The sequence below is a fragment of the Suricata suricatta genome, chromosome 14 (genome assembly GCF_006229205.1).
Source record: "Suricata suricatta isolate VVHF042 chromosome 14, meerkat_22Aug2017_6uvM2_HiC, whole genome shotgun sequence".
NCBI classification, from domain to species: domain Eukaryota; kingdom Metazoa; phylum Chordata; class Mammalia; order Carnivora; family Herpestidae; genus Suricata; species Suricata suricatta.
In genome coordinates this window covers 63,479,768-63,493,138 of record NC_043713.1, presented here as the reverse complement: position 1 = coordinate 63,493,138, position 13,371 = coordinate 63,479,768, and the positions used below count along the sequence as shown (strand labels likewise).

Here is a 13,371-nt window from a genome sequence, read left to right as displayed (position 1 = left end):
TTTTAGTGGCGTTGTTGTTCAGTAGATGGCTCTTTGCTCTGTGATACCACTAGCTCCAGCCTTCCAGAGGAAAAGTGTGACTTTCTCACCTCTAGGGTACATGACGTAATCAGTGCCTTACTACAACAAATATGCACCTTCCGGGCAGTAGTGAGGCCTGATGGGGCTGCTCTAACACGTGACAGGGGCCCAAGGCTTTTGGGATATAGACTAACTCCAACATAAACAGGCCAGGAGAGCTTCGCCCAGAAGGTCCGGGGGTTTTGTCTAGTGCAGAGGTGGGGAGCATGGATGGGTGTTAGGGAAGTACCCCCCCTTAAAGCAATAGATTATAAAGAAGGTAATCGGGAAAAGGGAACCTATCAATTTTTTTGTAAAGGCCGTTTTGGAGGCTCTAGGTGACCATCTCTATCATATCTCTGTAAAAAGAATTTAATCCCACATAGCCCTGAAAAGTATTCTTCTGTTAACCTATTGTTCTATTCAAGTTTAATCTCTGCTGTGACATTATAGTGACATCTTTCCCCTCTCCTGTGCCCACATCTGCATGCACCCAGCATCCTGGCAGGGTCGTGCTGCTGAGCTGCCAGACCCTGCAGTGTCATTCTAGAGGGCTTTGTCACAAAAGTCACAGCCAGGGACAGCGCTGTCACTGAGCTGTTGTTACCTCTCACCAACACACAGGAAGGAAACAGTTTGTTACTTCATGATGGTACCTTGGCTGTGCCAATGGCTACTTTTTCCTATACAGAGTATTCCTTTTAAATTAAAGAAAGAAAGAAAAATGATGGGGATTTGCAGGTTCAGTAGACGGGGACAGGTAGTGGAGGAGGCGGCGTGAGTGCATGTCCGTGGCTGCTGCGTCCCTCCCTGGAGGCATCTTTGCTCTTTGTGTGCCTGCACGTACCGCTGGCCCTTACCTGGTGAGGGATTCTGAGCTGGGCCTGTCCACTGGGGTCAGCATGCTTTACTCTTACCTTTCCCTTGTGTGTGTGTGTGTGTGTGTGTGTGTGTGTGTGTGTGTGTTTGGAGAGAGAGAGAGAGATAGTACAAGGTACTATGGTAAACATCTCCGTCTTACTTGAAGTGTTCTGGAACTATGTTAAATTTTATGTTTTTTCTAAATTGCATTCTAGTTTATTCAGAGTATCTAAGTCTAAAGCAGATGATATATATGTTTAGCATACATTTTTAAAACCCTTTCTCAGTTAAATATAGAATAGTTATATGTTCTGTGTTAAAGTTTGTTAACGATGGGGTCTCTCAGAGATTTATTTCAGGATATTTTATTACTTTTAGCAGTTTATAAGTTATAAAGCCTCTTAAGTTGACAAATTGTACTACATTATTCTGGGTACTGAAATGCTAACATGAAAGAGAAAATGGTAGTTTGTCAGGCACTAAGTACCATGTTTTTAAATTGTGACCTGGGAAATTAGGATACAATGCATTTGGAGAAAATAAACTTTTGTGTACATATATATTTTAAAATTCTGCATTATCACTATATCCAGGAAAAGGGCTTTGAAATATTAAAACTGTTTTCTAAATTTTTAGCCCACTGCAGTTACACACCCACAAGCTAACACTAGGAAGTGTGTAGGAAACAAAAGCATGTATCAGTTCTGGCTGTTGAACTTTAAGACGTGTAGTTTGGAAATGAAACTCAGGGATGAACAACCTTCCCTCTGAGGAAAGTCTAAAAGTTATAAACTTTCACACAAAACAAGACTTTTAAAAGCCGGTGACGTCACACAGGCTATGATGAAGTATATGCACTCTCATTCACCATGAAAGTAAAGGAATATTTTTGAAGCTCCTGGGACCTCGTTTTGTGAACAAAAACCTCCCAACATAAAACTTTTAAGTGCAGGGCACTCATTACCTCGCCTCTCTACAGTTGACCCTTGAACAGAGCAAGGGTTAGGGGTGTCGACCCCCATGCGGTAGAAAATCTGTGTATAACTTTTGACTCCCCCCAAAACTTAACTTACAGTAACCCATTTTTGACTAGAAGCATTACCAATAACATAGTCAATTAACATATTTTTTGTATGTTAAATGTACTATGTATTGTTAAATGTCAAGTATTATGTACCATATTCTTAGAATAAAATAAGCTAGAGAAAAGAAAGTCGGGGAGATCATATGGGAGAGAAAATACATTTATAATGCTATACTTTATTGAAAAAAAATGCACACATAAGTGGACCTGCTTAGTTCAAACCCATCTTGTTCAAGGGTCAAACATAATCTAAAAAAATTTCAAGACCGTTTTTTATAAAAGTTCATAGGAATGCAGGAGCAAAGCCCACACAGACAGGACGGCTCGGTTTCACGCTCCCCCCAGCTGGGTGTGCCGCCCGGGGGCGGGGGGGGGGGGGGGGGGTGGCCCGTGTTCCCTCGCCCTTCCTGGGGAAGATGGCCGCCTGCCTCTGCGGACAGAGCAGAGTTCTGCACGCGGTAAAACAGACCGCTTATTTCCCTTTCCTATTTTTGTTGGATGGCCAGGAATATATATGCAGTACTATTTGAATCACATTTTAGATTTTCCTCTCCTCCCTGCCAGTTTCTCGTTAAATAATAGCATCAAAGAAATGAGAACCAAATGTAAACTGAGTATCACTCAGCTGAGTTCTTTCAGCAGAATCCAGCCCCGCTCTCTGCCAGGCTTGGAGCTGGTTACTGTGGCGGGTGGACGCACGTGCTGCCGCAGCACCAGCCGATGACCTTCCCTTTCTCTTTCCAGAGCCCAGCACTACATCAACATGCCTGTGCAGTTCAAACCAAAGTCGGCGGGCAGGTTTGAAGCTTTGCTGGTTATTCAGACAGATGAAGGCAAGAGTGTTGCTATTCAGCTCCTGGGTGAAGCTCTTGAAAAAATTAACTAGATACTTTTTGTGCAAAGTAAATTACATAAGTTTTATTTTGGTAACTTCATTTTTTTTACGCTGCAATATTCTTTTATACATATTTTGTAAGATTGTTTCGATAACTAGATTTTTGTTTGTTTTGAGAAGCTAATACTGAAGACCTAACTAAAATATCATGTATGTAGCCCATAGTATTGTACTTAACGTTTTTACAGGGGAGAAGAGAGTTATATTTTTGCATTGATTATGATACTCTGAATAAATATGGTGTATATTTTAATGTGATATAACCAGAAATAAATTTAATTTCCATTAAACCTGTCTTTTTTAATATCATGTAATACAGAAATCAGAATCTTGCTTTATTCTGCTAATTATTTTCAAGTTGGTGGGTCTGTTTTGTAATTTTTTTCCCTCTTCCATTACACAGTTTCCTTTTCTCCAAGAAACTCCTTCCTTGGCCCTTCCTTCTTTTAGCTAATTGCCTGGACTAGAACAGAGGTGTACTTTTAAAGGAATTATTTTTCTCCAGAGTAGAGGAATTCATATTCTGTGCACAAACATTGGAAAGGTTGATGTCTTTTAAGATACTGTTTATTGTAATTAAAGCTAGACAGGACAGCGGCTCCGGGACACCACACAGAAGGTCCGCTCCGCCAGCAGGAGCCTGTGGGGAGGCAGGGAGTCACTGGGGGGCAGACGGGTCCTCCCGTTACTCATCTTGAGCTGGGAGGTAGAAAAAGTGACCTGGTTTTACCCAGGAGGAACAAGACCCGACCTCGGTCTTTGGAGCAAAATATCCCAGATTGTGAGCAATTGGGTAATGGGTTCGGGTGATCACAGTTGGGTGTTACTAATGGAGCAGAAGGACCATGAACTTGCAAGAAGCTGCCTGGGTGGCTTAAATCTGCAGCAGTTTGGGAGCAGTGATGGTGAGCTGGAGACAGTAAAACATTTCTTCTTTCCTCCTCTACCTTATTTTCTCTTGTTAGACATTTTTTTCTTAGAAACCAAATTTATGAAAACGTTTTTCACACGTCAAACAGTTGTTGCTGTTACTGATCCTGCCCTTCTCCAGTTTTAGATTTCGTATATCAAGTGCGGGTGACTTCGAGCTTGAACAGGTACTTGACAACACCCAGCCTCAAAAGTTTGAAATGGTGGTACTGCTTTTTAAAAATGTTTGCCCTGGTCTTTCGGTTCCTAAGGGTCATTTCATTTCTGTGTAATCATCACTTTGCCTTCTAGGTTCTACTCAGGTCAAAAAAGAGAGTTTAAGCAAACAAAAAAACTAGAAAAGTGATTCTCCTTCCATAGACCATACGCGTTTACGAATACGCATTTCTTCTTATTCCTCCCGGGTTTTGGGAACCTGATGCTTAGAATTTCGAGAGCAGTTGGATGTGAACCAGTGGTTGACCGCAGCCAGTCATCGCTGTAAAGCAACTCCGACCACTGGCCCCCTTCACTGTGATCTGTAATGTGGAAGAGAATCTAATAGGCAAAGTTACCCTATACGCTTTCCCTAATTAATTAGCTTTTCCATCTAGAGGCTGGTTTCCTTTCTTTCCCATCCCTTCCCAGATTGGTATCTCGAGTCTTAAACTCTCTTCTGAGCTTCAGACTCAGGTGGACATTTCCACCTGGTTATCGAATAGGCATCTCAGATTTGCATTCACTCCCTGCCTTACACATATTTCTCTCTAGCTTTCCTCATCTTCATACATGTCCCCACTGATCATCCTGTCAGTTAGCTAAAACTCTAGGTTTGGGTGTTTAACCCTCATACCCATCAACTCTACTGAACCTGTAGAAGTCCTTCTGCCGGAGTCCAGCGCCAACAGGTCCAGGGCTCCCTGAAGGATGGACGGTGTCGGCACAAGAGATGAGAGAGCCTCAAGTTTAAGTTCTGATCCTATCCACCACTCTAACCCTGCCTATCTCTACAGGGGGGGTCTGCAGCACCTAACCGTCCTAACTGAATCCTAACTGTCCCTAAAATCAAAGGAGAAAGGGAAAGGGCTTACCTTCAGGTTCGGGCGCCACTTGCCAGAGTCCAGCTCGGGCAGGTCCAGGGCTCCCTGAAGGATGGATGGTGTCAGCAAAAGGGGGAGGGAATGAGACAGCCATGAGTTTCTTTCTGATCACCAGGCAGGCATCTCTGTACTGACCTGGAAGTCAGCTTTATTTATGGTAAAAAATGTATGGGGCCAGCACAGACCTGGCATTTGCCTTAGACAGTGATTTCTTTTTTTTTTTTAAATCGTTTATTGTCAAATTGTTTTCCATACAACACCCGGTGCTCTTCCCCATAAGTGCCCTCCTCCATCACCACCACCTCTTTTCCCCCCTCCCCCTTCCCCTTCAACCCTCAGTTCGTTTTCAGTATTCAATAGTCTCTCAAGTTTTGCGTCCCTCTCTCTCCCCAACTCTCTTTCCCTCTTCCCCTCCCCCTGGTCCTCCATTAGGTTTCTCCTGTTTTCCTGTTAGACCTATGAGTGCAAACAGACAGTGATTTCTGATGACAAATTCTTTTGACATGTAAAAATTTCCCAGGACATAGACTGGTAGAAGACTCATGCATGATATTTATCAATAGTGATTGATGTAGGTGATGTAGATGCATATCATATGGGGAAGGAAGGTATCTTAACCATTCAAATACAAGGCAATGAGTTTAGCATAGCGAAAGCAAAAGTTAGTTGTTTGTGAGCAGGGGTCAATAGCCTGTTTTCTTGAGGGGAAGTAAAACAGGTTTCTCAGGAAATGCAATGTTTGCTCCTATAATCACAAAAGAAGAAATTCCTACAATAAGTTCCTTCACAAGGTGCAATCAGCATATTTTAGGATAAAGGGACAAGTTGCACCAGTCAACAAGGTGCCTTGGGGGTCAGTGCCCCAGCAAAAATAATTGCAAGAGGCCTTGCAAACCTGCCTTACCTCACAAGGAGTTTTCTCAACTTAGTGAGTTCGGAAAATGGCTCCCAACATCCTTCGGTCTGTGTCCAGAGGTGAGCGCTGTGGCCCGGGCCACCGTCCTCTCAGATCGCTGCCCTAGGTCCCGGCCCACACTGCCGCCGGCGCTTCTGCCTCAGGAAGCCCTTCTCTATCAGCAGGCAGAGTTAGAGTTTATAAAAGGTAGATCAGAGCCAAGACTTCTCTGCCTATACAGTAAAACCTTGGTTTGTGAGCATAATCTGTTTCAGAAACATGCTTGTAAATCCAAAGTACTTGTAGATAAAAGTGAATTTTCCCAGAAGAAATAATGGAAACTCAGATGATTGGTTCCACAACCCAAAATCATATAAAAATGATTATAATACTGTAATAGATACAAAATAATAAAATACAAAATGTAAAGAAAAATAAATTAACCTGCATTTGCCTTTTTGAAAACCTTCGTGGCTGGTGTGAGGGAGACAGGAGAGGAGGGTTATCGTGCAGGACTCTCACTATCACTAACGGAGTCCCTCTCTGCTGGCTCAGTGGGATCTTTTTCTTTCCATGCAACTTTAACAATCTATCCAATGGCACTTGATTTTGCCTCCTTTTGAGGATTTCCCAGAAATGTGACATTGCATTGTCATTAAACAGATTCATTGCTCACACTGCTACAGCCTTATTTGGGTGGTGCTTTTCTACAAAATGTTGCTCCATTTCCCACATTTGACATATCTCCCAATCTCATTTGCAGTGAGGGATTCCTCTGCCCTTTTCTCCTCTGCAGACGAGATACAGACAAACACTTCTTATAAAATCTTGCAATTTCAGCCACCTTGTTTGTACGTCTCAATTATTTCCTTCTTTTTTTTTTAATTTTTTTTCTGTTTTTTATTTTTGAGAGACAGAGAGAACAGGGGAGGGTCAGAGAGAGAGGGAGGCACAGAATCTGAAGCAGTCTCCAGGCTCTGAGCTAGCTGTCAGCACAGAGCCTGACGTGGGGCTCGAACCCACGAACCGTGAGATCATGACCTGAGCCGAAGCCGGACGCTCAACTGACTGAGCCACCCAGGCGCCCCGTCGATGAGTTCCTTCGTAACTTTCAACATAATCATCTTCTTAGCACCTTTCTTTTCAATCTTTTTCTGCATGGGGGCCATTGTATACACTTGCACAGATGTTGACTACAGTACAGTATTAATAAACTCTTGTCATATATGTATTTAATATAACTGGCAGTAAGGTAGCCGAAGAAGGGGTCTATGTCTGCAGGCAGCCTGACCTAGAATGAAGCAAAGCATTCCTAAGCTTGCTCTTGTATGGAAAAGCAAAGCACTGTCCCTAGGTGCTTTGAAGTGACAAAAAATGCACTTAGTGCCAGTTGTAGGCACTTTTCAACGCTCTGAAAAGCACTGATTTCTGCCAAACGCTGCAGCTTGAGACTGAGCATCTGAGCATGGGAGACGATCACCCATAATCCCACAGCAAGAGAGAGAGAAGGACCATTGGCTCAGTTGTGATCATGTGACATTCGGAATCACGTACAACTTGTACTGCAAAACCTCGCTTGTCTTATCAAGCTAAGACTTATTAGAAAGGTTTGCTCTTCTTGTGGAACACTTCCAGAACAAGTCGCTAGCAATCCAATGTTTCACTGTATGTATAATTACATTACACGTAGTCTGAGTTCACACTCTCTCCCCCGTTGGCCTGGGAGGCTGTCAGTCATCTGGCCTCTGCCTCCCTCTGTGGCCCTTGTTTTCTGGCTCAGTCACTAGGGCCTTCTCACTCACTGGGCCCTGTTGTCTCAAGCTCTGCCCTGTATCTTGGGTGGCTGGTTCCTCCTCTCCCCTGGGGGGGCCTTTCCTGACCACTGTGTCCAAAGGAATCCTGACTACCTCACATCACACTGCTTACCTCCCATTACAACTCTACTTGACCCTTTCTTACATACTTATTCACTAATTGTCTCCCTCTTAAATGTAAGCTCTGTGTGACCAGACGCCTGGTTTCCTTTCTGACCACTGTGTCCCCAGACCCGGTCAGCCCATCTATGTATGACTGATCGCATTCATTGTTCTGGAAGGTTCTCACATTGTCCTGATGCAAAGGCCCAGCCATGCTTCTCACCAACCCCAGGACACATCATCCCAGGCTTTCCCCAAGATTTCTCACCTAGTTTCTCACCAGAGTCCTGCGGACTGCTCCGCACCAGAATAGGTAAGTGTTTATTGAGTGTTTCCCATGTGGCAGGCAGTGACTCAGTACCTTATGTGACTGTCACCCCAAACTCATATCCGCTTTATAGTGATGGAACCTTTCTTGGCAGGGAGGCCTGAGGGAGAGGATCAGAGGCCTCCACACACCCATGACCGTGTCTGGGGACAGATCAGTCGCAGCTGCAGGTGGGCTGAGCTCAGGACAGGATGGCCTGGTGTAGACGGCCAGGGCTGGGATCCAAACCTTGGTGTTTCTGACTTGGGTACCCAGTTGCAGATAAGAGGAACTGTTCTGGAAATAGAGAAAATATAACATTGGTATAGGTCTTCTTTTGAAAATTTGATTCCCTTTGTTTATAAAGTGACCCTGAGCTCACAGATGATCGTGTCCCGCCTGGTTCGCACATCTGACACACAATCCTGCCAGGCAAGACATTTAGCAGGCAAGACCCGAAGTTCCGTAGGATTCAGGGATGATTAATGTGCATCATTACTGATTTAATTAGTCCAGAAATAAGACTGGGTAAGAGGGCATCTGTTTTTAGTCTCCAGTTAAACTCAGGGATGATTTTATACATATGACACATATATTTCATGGGACATGGATCTCTGGGTAGAATTACACTGGGCTGTGTCTCACAAATGCAAACTTGTTCTCTTTGTTGAGTGGCTTGCCTCCCTTTTCAATTCAGTTTTCATTTTCTTAACTTTTATATGTAACATGGGGGATTCTTGTTATTTTATAGAGGTTTGATGAAAACCTTGTTCTGAAGTGAAGAGTCTATTTCCCAGCATCTTCCACTTAGGGTGAACACATCGGTCCTCTCAAACCTGCGGCCCGTGGCCACTCGTGTCCGATGCCCAGCCTGGCTCGGATCTCCGCGTGTGGTGTTGCTGGTCATCGGATCCCAGCCGCTGACTCACTGGCATCTGATAAAGTTTACTTTTCAAATTGTATGCACATTGTATCTTTTTAGGTGGCTAGCCAGCTCTTATTAAATTTCGAAATGTCACTGTGATTCCCAGAGCCACACGTCCAGCTTCCTGCCACCTCCCCTGTGTGCTGTCACGCTGCACAAACAGTGCTCCTCCTTGTCCCAGAACTTAATTCCTTGAACCCTATAGGAAATTATTTGATGTCGCTACTTACTCTGTCATTTTAAACAGGCCAATGACATAAATGACATATTAAAGCAGTGAAACTAAACTGTTGAAATCCTTATTTTAAAGAAAGAGGCCACTTGTTTTTGTGTTTTTATACCATTTCCCATAGCTTGGATAAGAGAATGAGGAGATTAAAATGTTGAGAGCTGAGATATCCTAAAAATAGTTGCTTTGTAAATACGGGTTGAGCAATGGCCGCAGTGGCATCACAGGCAGTGTCTGTGAGGCCCTCGGTGCCGGCTCCTCGCGTTCGTGGCCCGTGTGATCCTTCCCCCTGAGCGACATGCTTCTAACCTCAATGCTGGATGTGTCACTTCTGTGATTAGACTACAGTGAGTCTGATGTCCGTCTGTGGATAGACTCTTGCTGGCTTTTTTTCTTTTTTTTAAATGTTTTATTTATTTTTGAGAGAGAGAGACAGAGCGAGCAGGGTAGGGTCAGAGAGAGGGAGACACAGAATCTAAAGACAGGCTCCAGGCTCTGAGCCCGATGCGGGGCACAAACCATGAACTGTGAGACCACGACCTGAGCTAAAGTCAGACACTTAACTGACTGAGCCACCAGGCACCCCGCTCTCGCTGGCTTTAATGGAACCAGATGCCATCTGGGGAGGGCTGTGTGGCAAAGCACTGAGGGCAGCTTCTAACTGAGGGGCTTCTAACTGGAACTGAGGGGCTCAGCCCAGCAGGTCAAAAGGCAATGAATCCTGTGGATCACCACATAATTGGACTTCAAAGTGGGTCCTTCCCCAGTGAGCCTTCAGACAAGACCCTAGTCTCATCCAACACCGGGTTGCTAAACTGGGCCCCCATTCCCGACCCAGAGACACTGGCACCATACATTCTTATTGTTTGAGCCACTAAGTTGCCCGTGATTCGTTATGCGGCAGAGATAACAAAGTGATGCTTAATGACAACGGTGCTGCTAGTGTCACGAGCTCGCCTAAGCAGCCACTTCGGTAAGTAATTGCACATAATGAATGAAGGTAGTTCAACAATTATTGATCTTTTTGTGATTAGAAAGCTTTTTTTTTAAGTTTGCTTATTTATTTTGAGAGAGAGAGAGAGTGTGTGTGTGTGTGTGTGTGTGTGTGAGTGGGGGAGAGGCAGAGAAAGAGAGAGAGGGAGAAACCCAAGCAGGCTCTGTGCTGTCACCAATGCGGGGCTCAGTCTCATGAACCATGACATCATGACCTGAGCCGAAATCAAGAGTTTGGATGCTTCGCTGACGCCTTGGAAAGCTCTCTTAATCTCAAATGGGCACTCCTCTTTATGCTCCAGCAGAGGTCTTGGCATACGGGAACCTAGAGTCCCGCAGCTTTTCAAATGCACACCAAACGATTACAAGCAGTTAGAGTGAGAACTCAGGGCCTGTGCTAACTTACCTTGGGTCCCCAGAGCGATGGGCTTGTTTAGACAGGAAGGTGTGTGGGGCGGGTGGTCTCATGCCTAATGGAGCTGAGCAGCACTACCCTTGAGAGCGTGGCATTGAGGTACAGGAGGAGCTAGGTGGGTGAAAGCACAATTGGATGTTTGGTTCTCCTTGGCATTGTTCTAAATTTTGTTCTTACAGCCAGTGCCTACCCTGAAAAATACATATAAGTACGTGGAAGCGGTTGGGTTTAATTCTACAAGCAGGGTTGGCGTACACAGCCTATGGCAACTTTCTTAACTATGACTGTAGGCGGGACAGGAAGGCTCACACTGCTTGGTAAAGCCAGATTATCCATGTGTTGGGGGTGACCCATAAAACTACCTTGTGTAGGAATCAGTGTGAGGAAAGGCAGTATTTTATGCTCGGCCCTGAGAAGCTTTGAGGCAGGTCAGGAACACCCTCGTCATCTGCTTGGACTCAGAGCAGGCATCCTCCACACCCGTGTTGTGGGGTGCAGGACCGCTGGGCTGCGGGGGGAGGGCACCAGCGCCACTTGCTGTGGTGCAGTTTTGCAGAGGACACTTCTATGGGGGAGCACTATGTCCTCAGTCTTGGAAGGTGGTGCTTCAGCAGCTTCTTTGGGAACTGTCTTTATTAAAACATCCAGAGAGGCCAGTTTATTCTGCTACTGGGACCAGGTGCACCTAATCCCTCTGGTTCACCTGGTTCCCCCTTGCTTGCTTTCCACGGGCAAGGCCACTTGGGGAGAGGGACTCCCAACACCTCTTCCCTTTCACAGGCACATTTTCACCTCAGGAGGACCTTTCTTACCTGCCTTCCAGGTCCTCAGGGAAGTTGGCCCATTGACTAATGGGTAACTGCTTTGAATGATGCTCTGCTGAGTGTCTGTTCCATACATTCAATTGGAAGAGCCTCAGGGGCAGGGACCAGGGCTGGTTGGTTTACCCTCTGAAGTCTCGTCCTAAAGTAGTGCTGGCTTATGATAGGTTTTTATATGTTTTGAATGAATGAATGCATCACCATTGAAGTTTCCATGTCTTAATATTTCAAAGGAAATACTAAGAATATATGAATAATAACATAACAATGTATGGACCCCTATTTAATATAATGATGTATTTTTTTTGAAGTAGGCTCCACTCCCAATGTGGGGCTTGAACTCACCAGAGATCAGGAGTCAAAAGCTTTACCGATTGATCCAGCAAGGCGCCCCTAATATAATGATGTGTTCCTATCTCAAGCCACGAGCAAATGGTGCTGATGTAAAAGCACTAGAATCAGGAGCAGGCCACCTGTCACCACAGCAGTGCCATGGGGTGGCCCTGACAGCCTACCTGCCGGCACCTGTGCAAGTTCACACAGGGAAAAGATGAGATAGATAAGACAGGCGATTAAATTGTTGATGTGTATTTCCAAGAGAATTGCCTTTAAAAATTATAAACAATAGGGACACCTGGGTGGCTCAGTCGCTTAAGCATCGACTTTGGCTCAGGTCATGATCTCACAGCTCGTGAGTTCGAGCTCTGCATCGGGCTTTGTGTTGACAGCTCAGAACCTGGAGCCTCTTTCCAATTCTGTGTCTCCCTCTCCCTCTCTCTCTCTCTCTCTCTCTCTCTGCCCTTCTCCCACTTGCAACCTCTCTCTCAAAAATAAATAAAAAACATAACAAAATAAATAAAATAAAATACTAATAAAAATTATAAACAATAAGCATTCAGTCATGTGACTGGTACACAATTGATATACAAAAATCCATAGCCTTTCTGTATATAAGAAAATAATAACAGACAGAATACAATGGAAGACAAGATGAAACACCTAGGAAGAAAAGTATAAAGAATGTGTAAATATATAGAAAGATTTAAAAGTCCCCTTGGAGGGCGCAGAAGGAAGCTTGAATAGGAGGAGGACATTTGCCCACTGTGCCACTGAGCAGGAACCTGTCCCATGAGTCACATGCGTGCCTGGTGGTGTCCCCCCAAGACTAACGCTCTGCACCTGCTGCTGGTTGGGGGTTCTCCACAGACACAGAGAAGGGTCTCAACCCTCCAGTTGCACTTGGAGCTGGGCCTGCGGCTGACTGTCCAACTGTCACGTCTTTGCTCTTGCCCCACCCCCTCCTTAGGGCACCTCCATCAACCTAGCATCTCCTTTCCTTAAAGCGTAAAATCCTACACTTAACATACATCGTTATTAAAATTTTATTTTTTTCTTTTAAGTTTTTTTTATGTCTTTATTTTGAGAGAGAGACAGAGAGTGAGCGGGGAAGGGGCAGAGAGAATCAGAAGCAGGCTCCAGGCTCCGAGCTGTCAGCACAGAGCCTGATGTGGGGCTCGAACCCACAAAGTGTGAGATCCTGACGTGAGCCAAAGTTGAAGGCTCAACCGAGCCACCCAGGCGCCCCTTTATTAGGATTTTACATGTCTTTCTAACTGTGCTAGAGCTTTGTGAAGATCGCACAATTATTACCGCTTTCATTACAAAGTTGATTTTAAGTAGTCACCCCCAAATGCTGCTTCCCTCAATTTTAGTGTGTGAATGAATGGGTGGCTGGTGAGGAATACATATTTTGCATTACAGTGGAAACTGCTTTTGAGGAAAAAGTTTGAGTAGTTAAATCTGTCAATTCTCTTTAAACTGATCTCATTATTTAATGCCTTTCCAATAACAATACCTACGAAGTATTTTTTAAGTGGAAAATTGACTCTAACGTTGATACGGAGCAACGCTGTGCAGGCGTCACCAGGACCGTGCTGAGGAAATGTACTGAGGGAGGCTGG

General features: G+C 44.7%; 1 protein-coding gene across 4 annotated transcripts in view; it reads left to right on the top strand.

Moving 5' to 3' along the window:
• Positions 1-3,190, top strand: part of CEP192 (centrosomal protein 192) — a 128,461-nt gene extending 125,271 nt beyond the window's left edge. For 3 of the 4 annotated variants that reach the window (XM_029921290.1, XM_029921288.1, XM_029921287.1), the window contains one exon: positions 2,750-3,190. In XM_029921290.1, coding sequence (XP_029777150.1) covers positions 2,750-2,891 — 142 coding nt within the window. In that variant the 3' untranslated portion in view covers positions 2,892-3,190. The remainder of the gene's footprint in view (positions 1-2,749) is intronic. The other variant, XM_029921289.1, reaches the window with a different exon arrangement.
• The last annotated feature ends 10,181 nt before the right edge of the window (positions 3,191-13,371 follow it).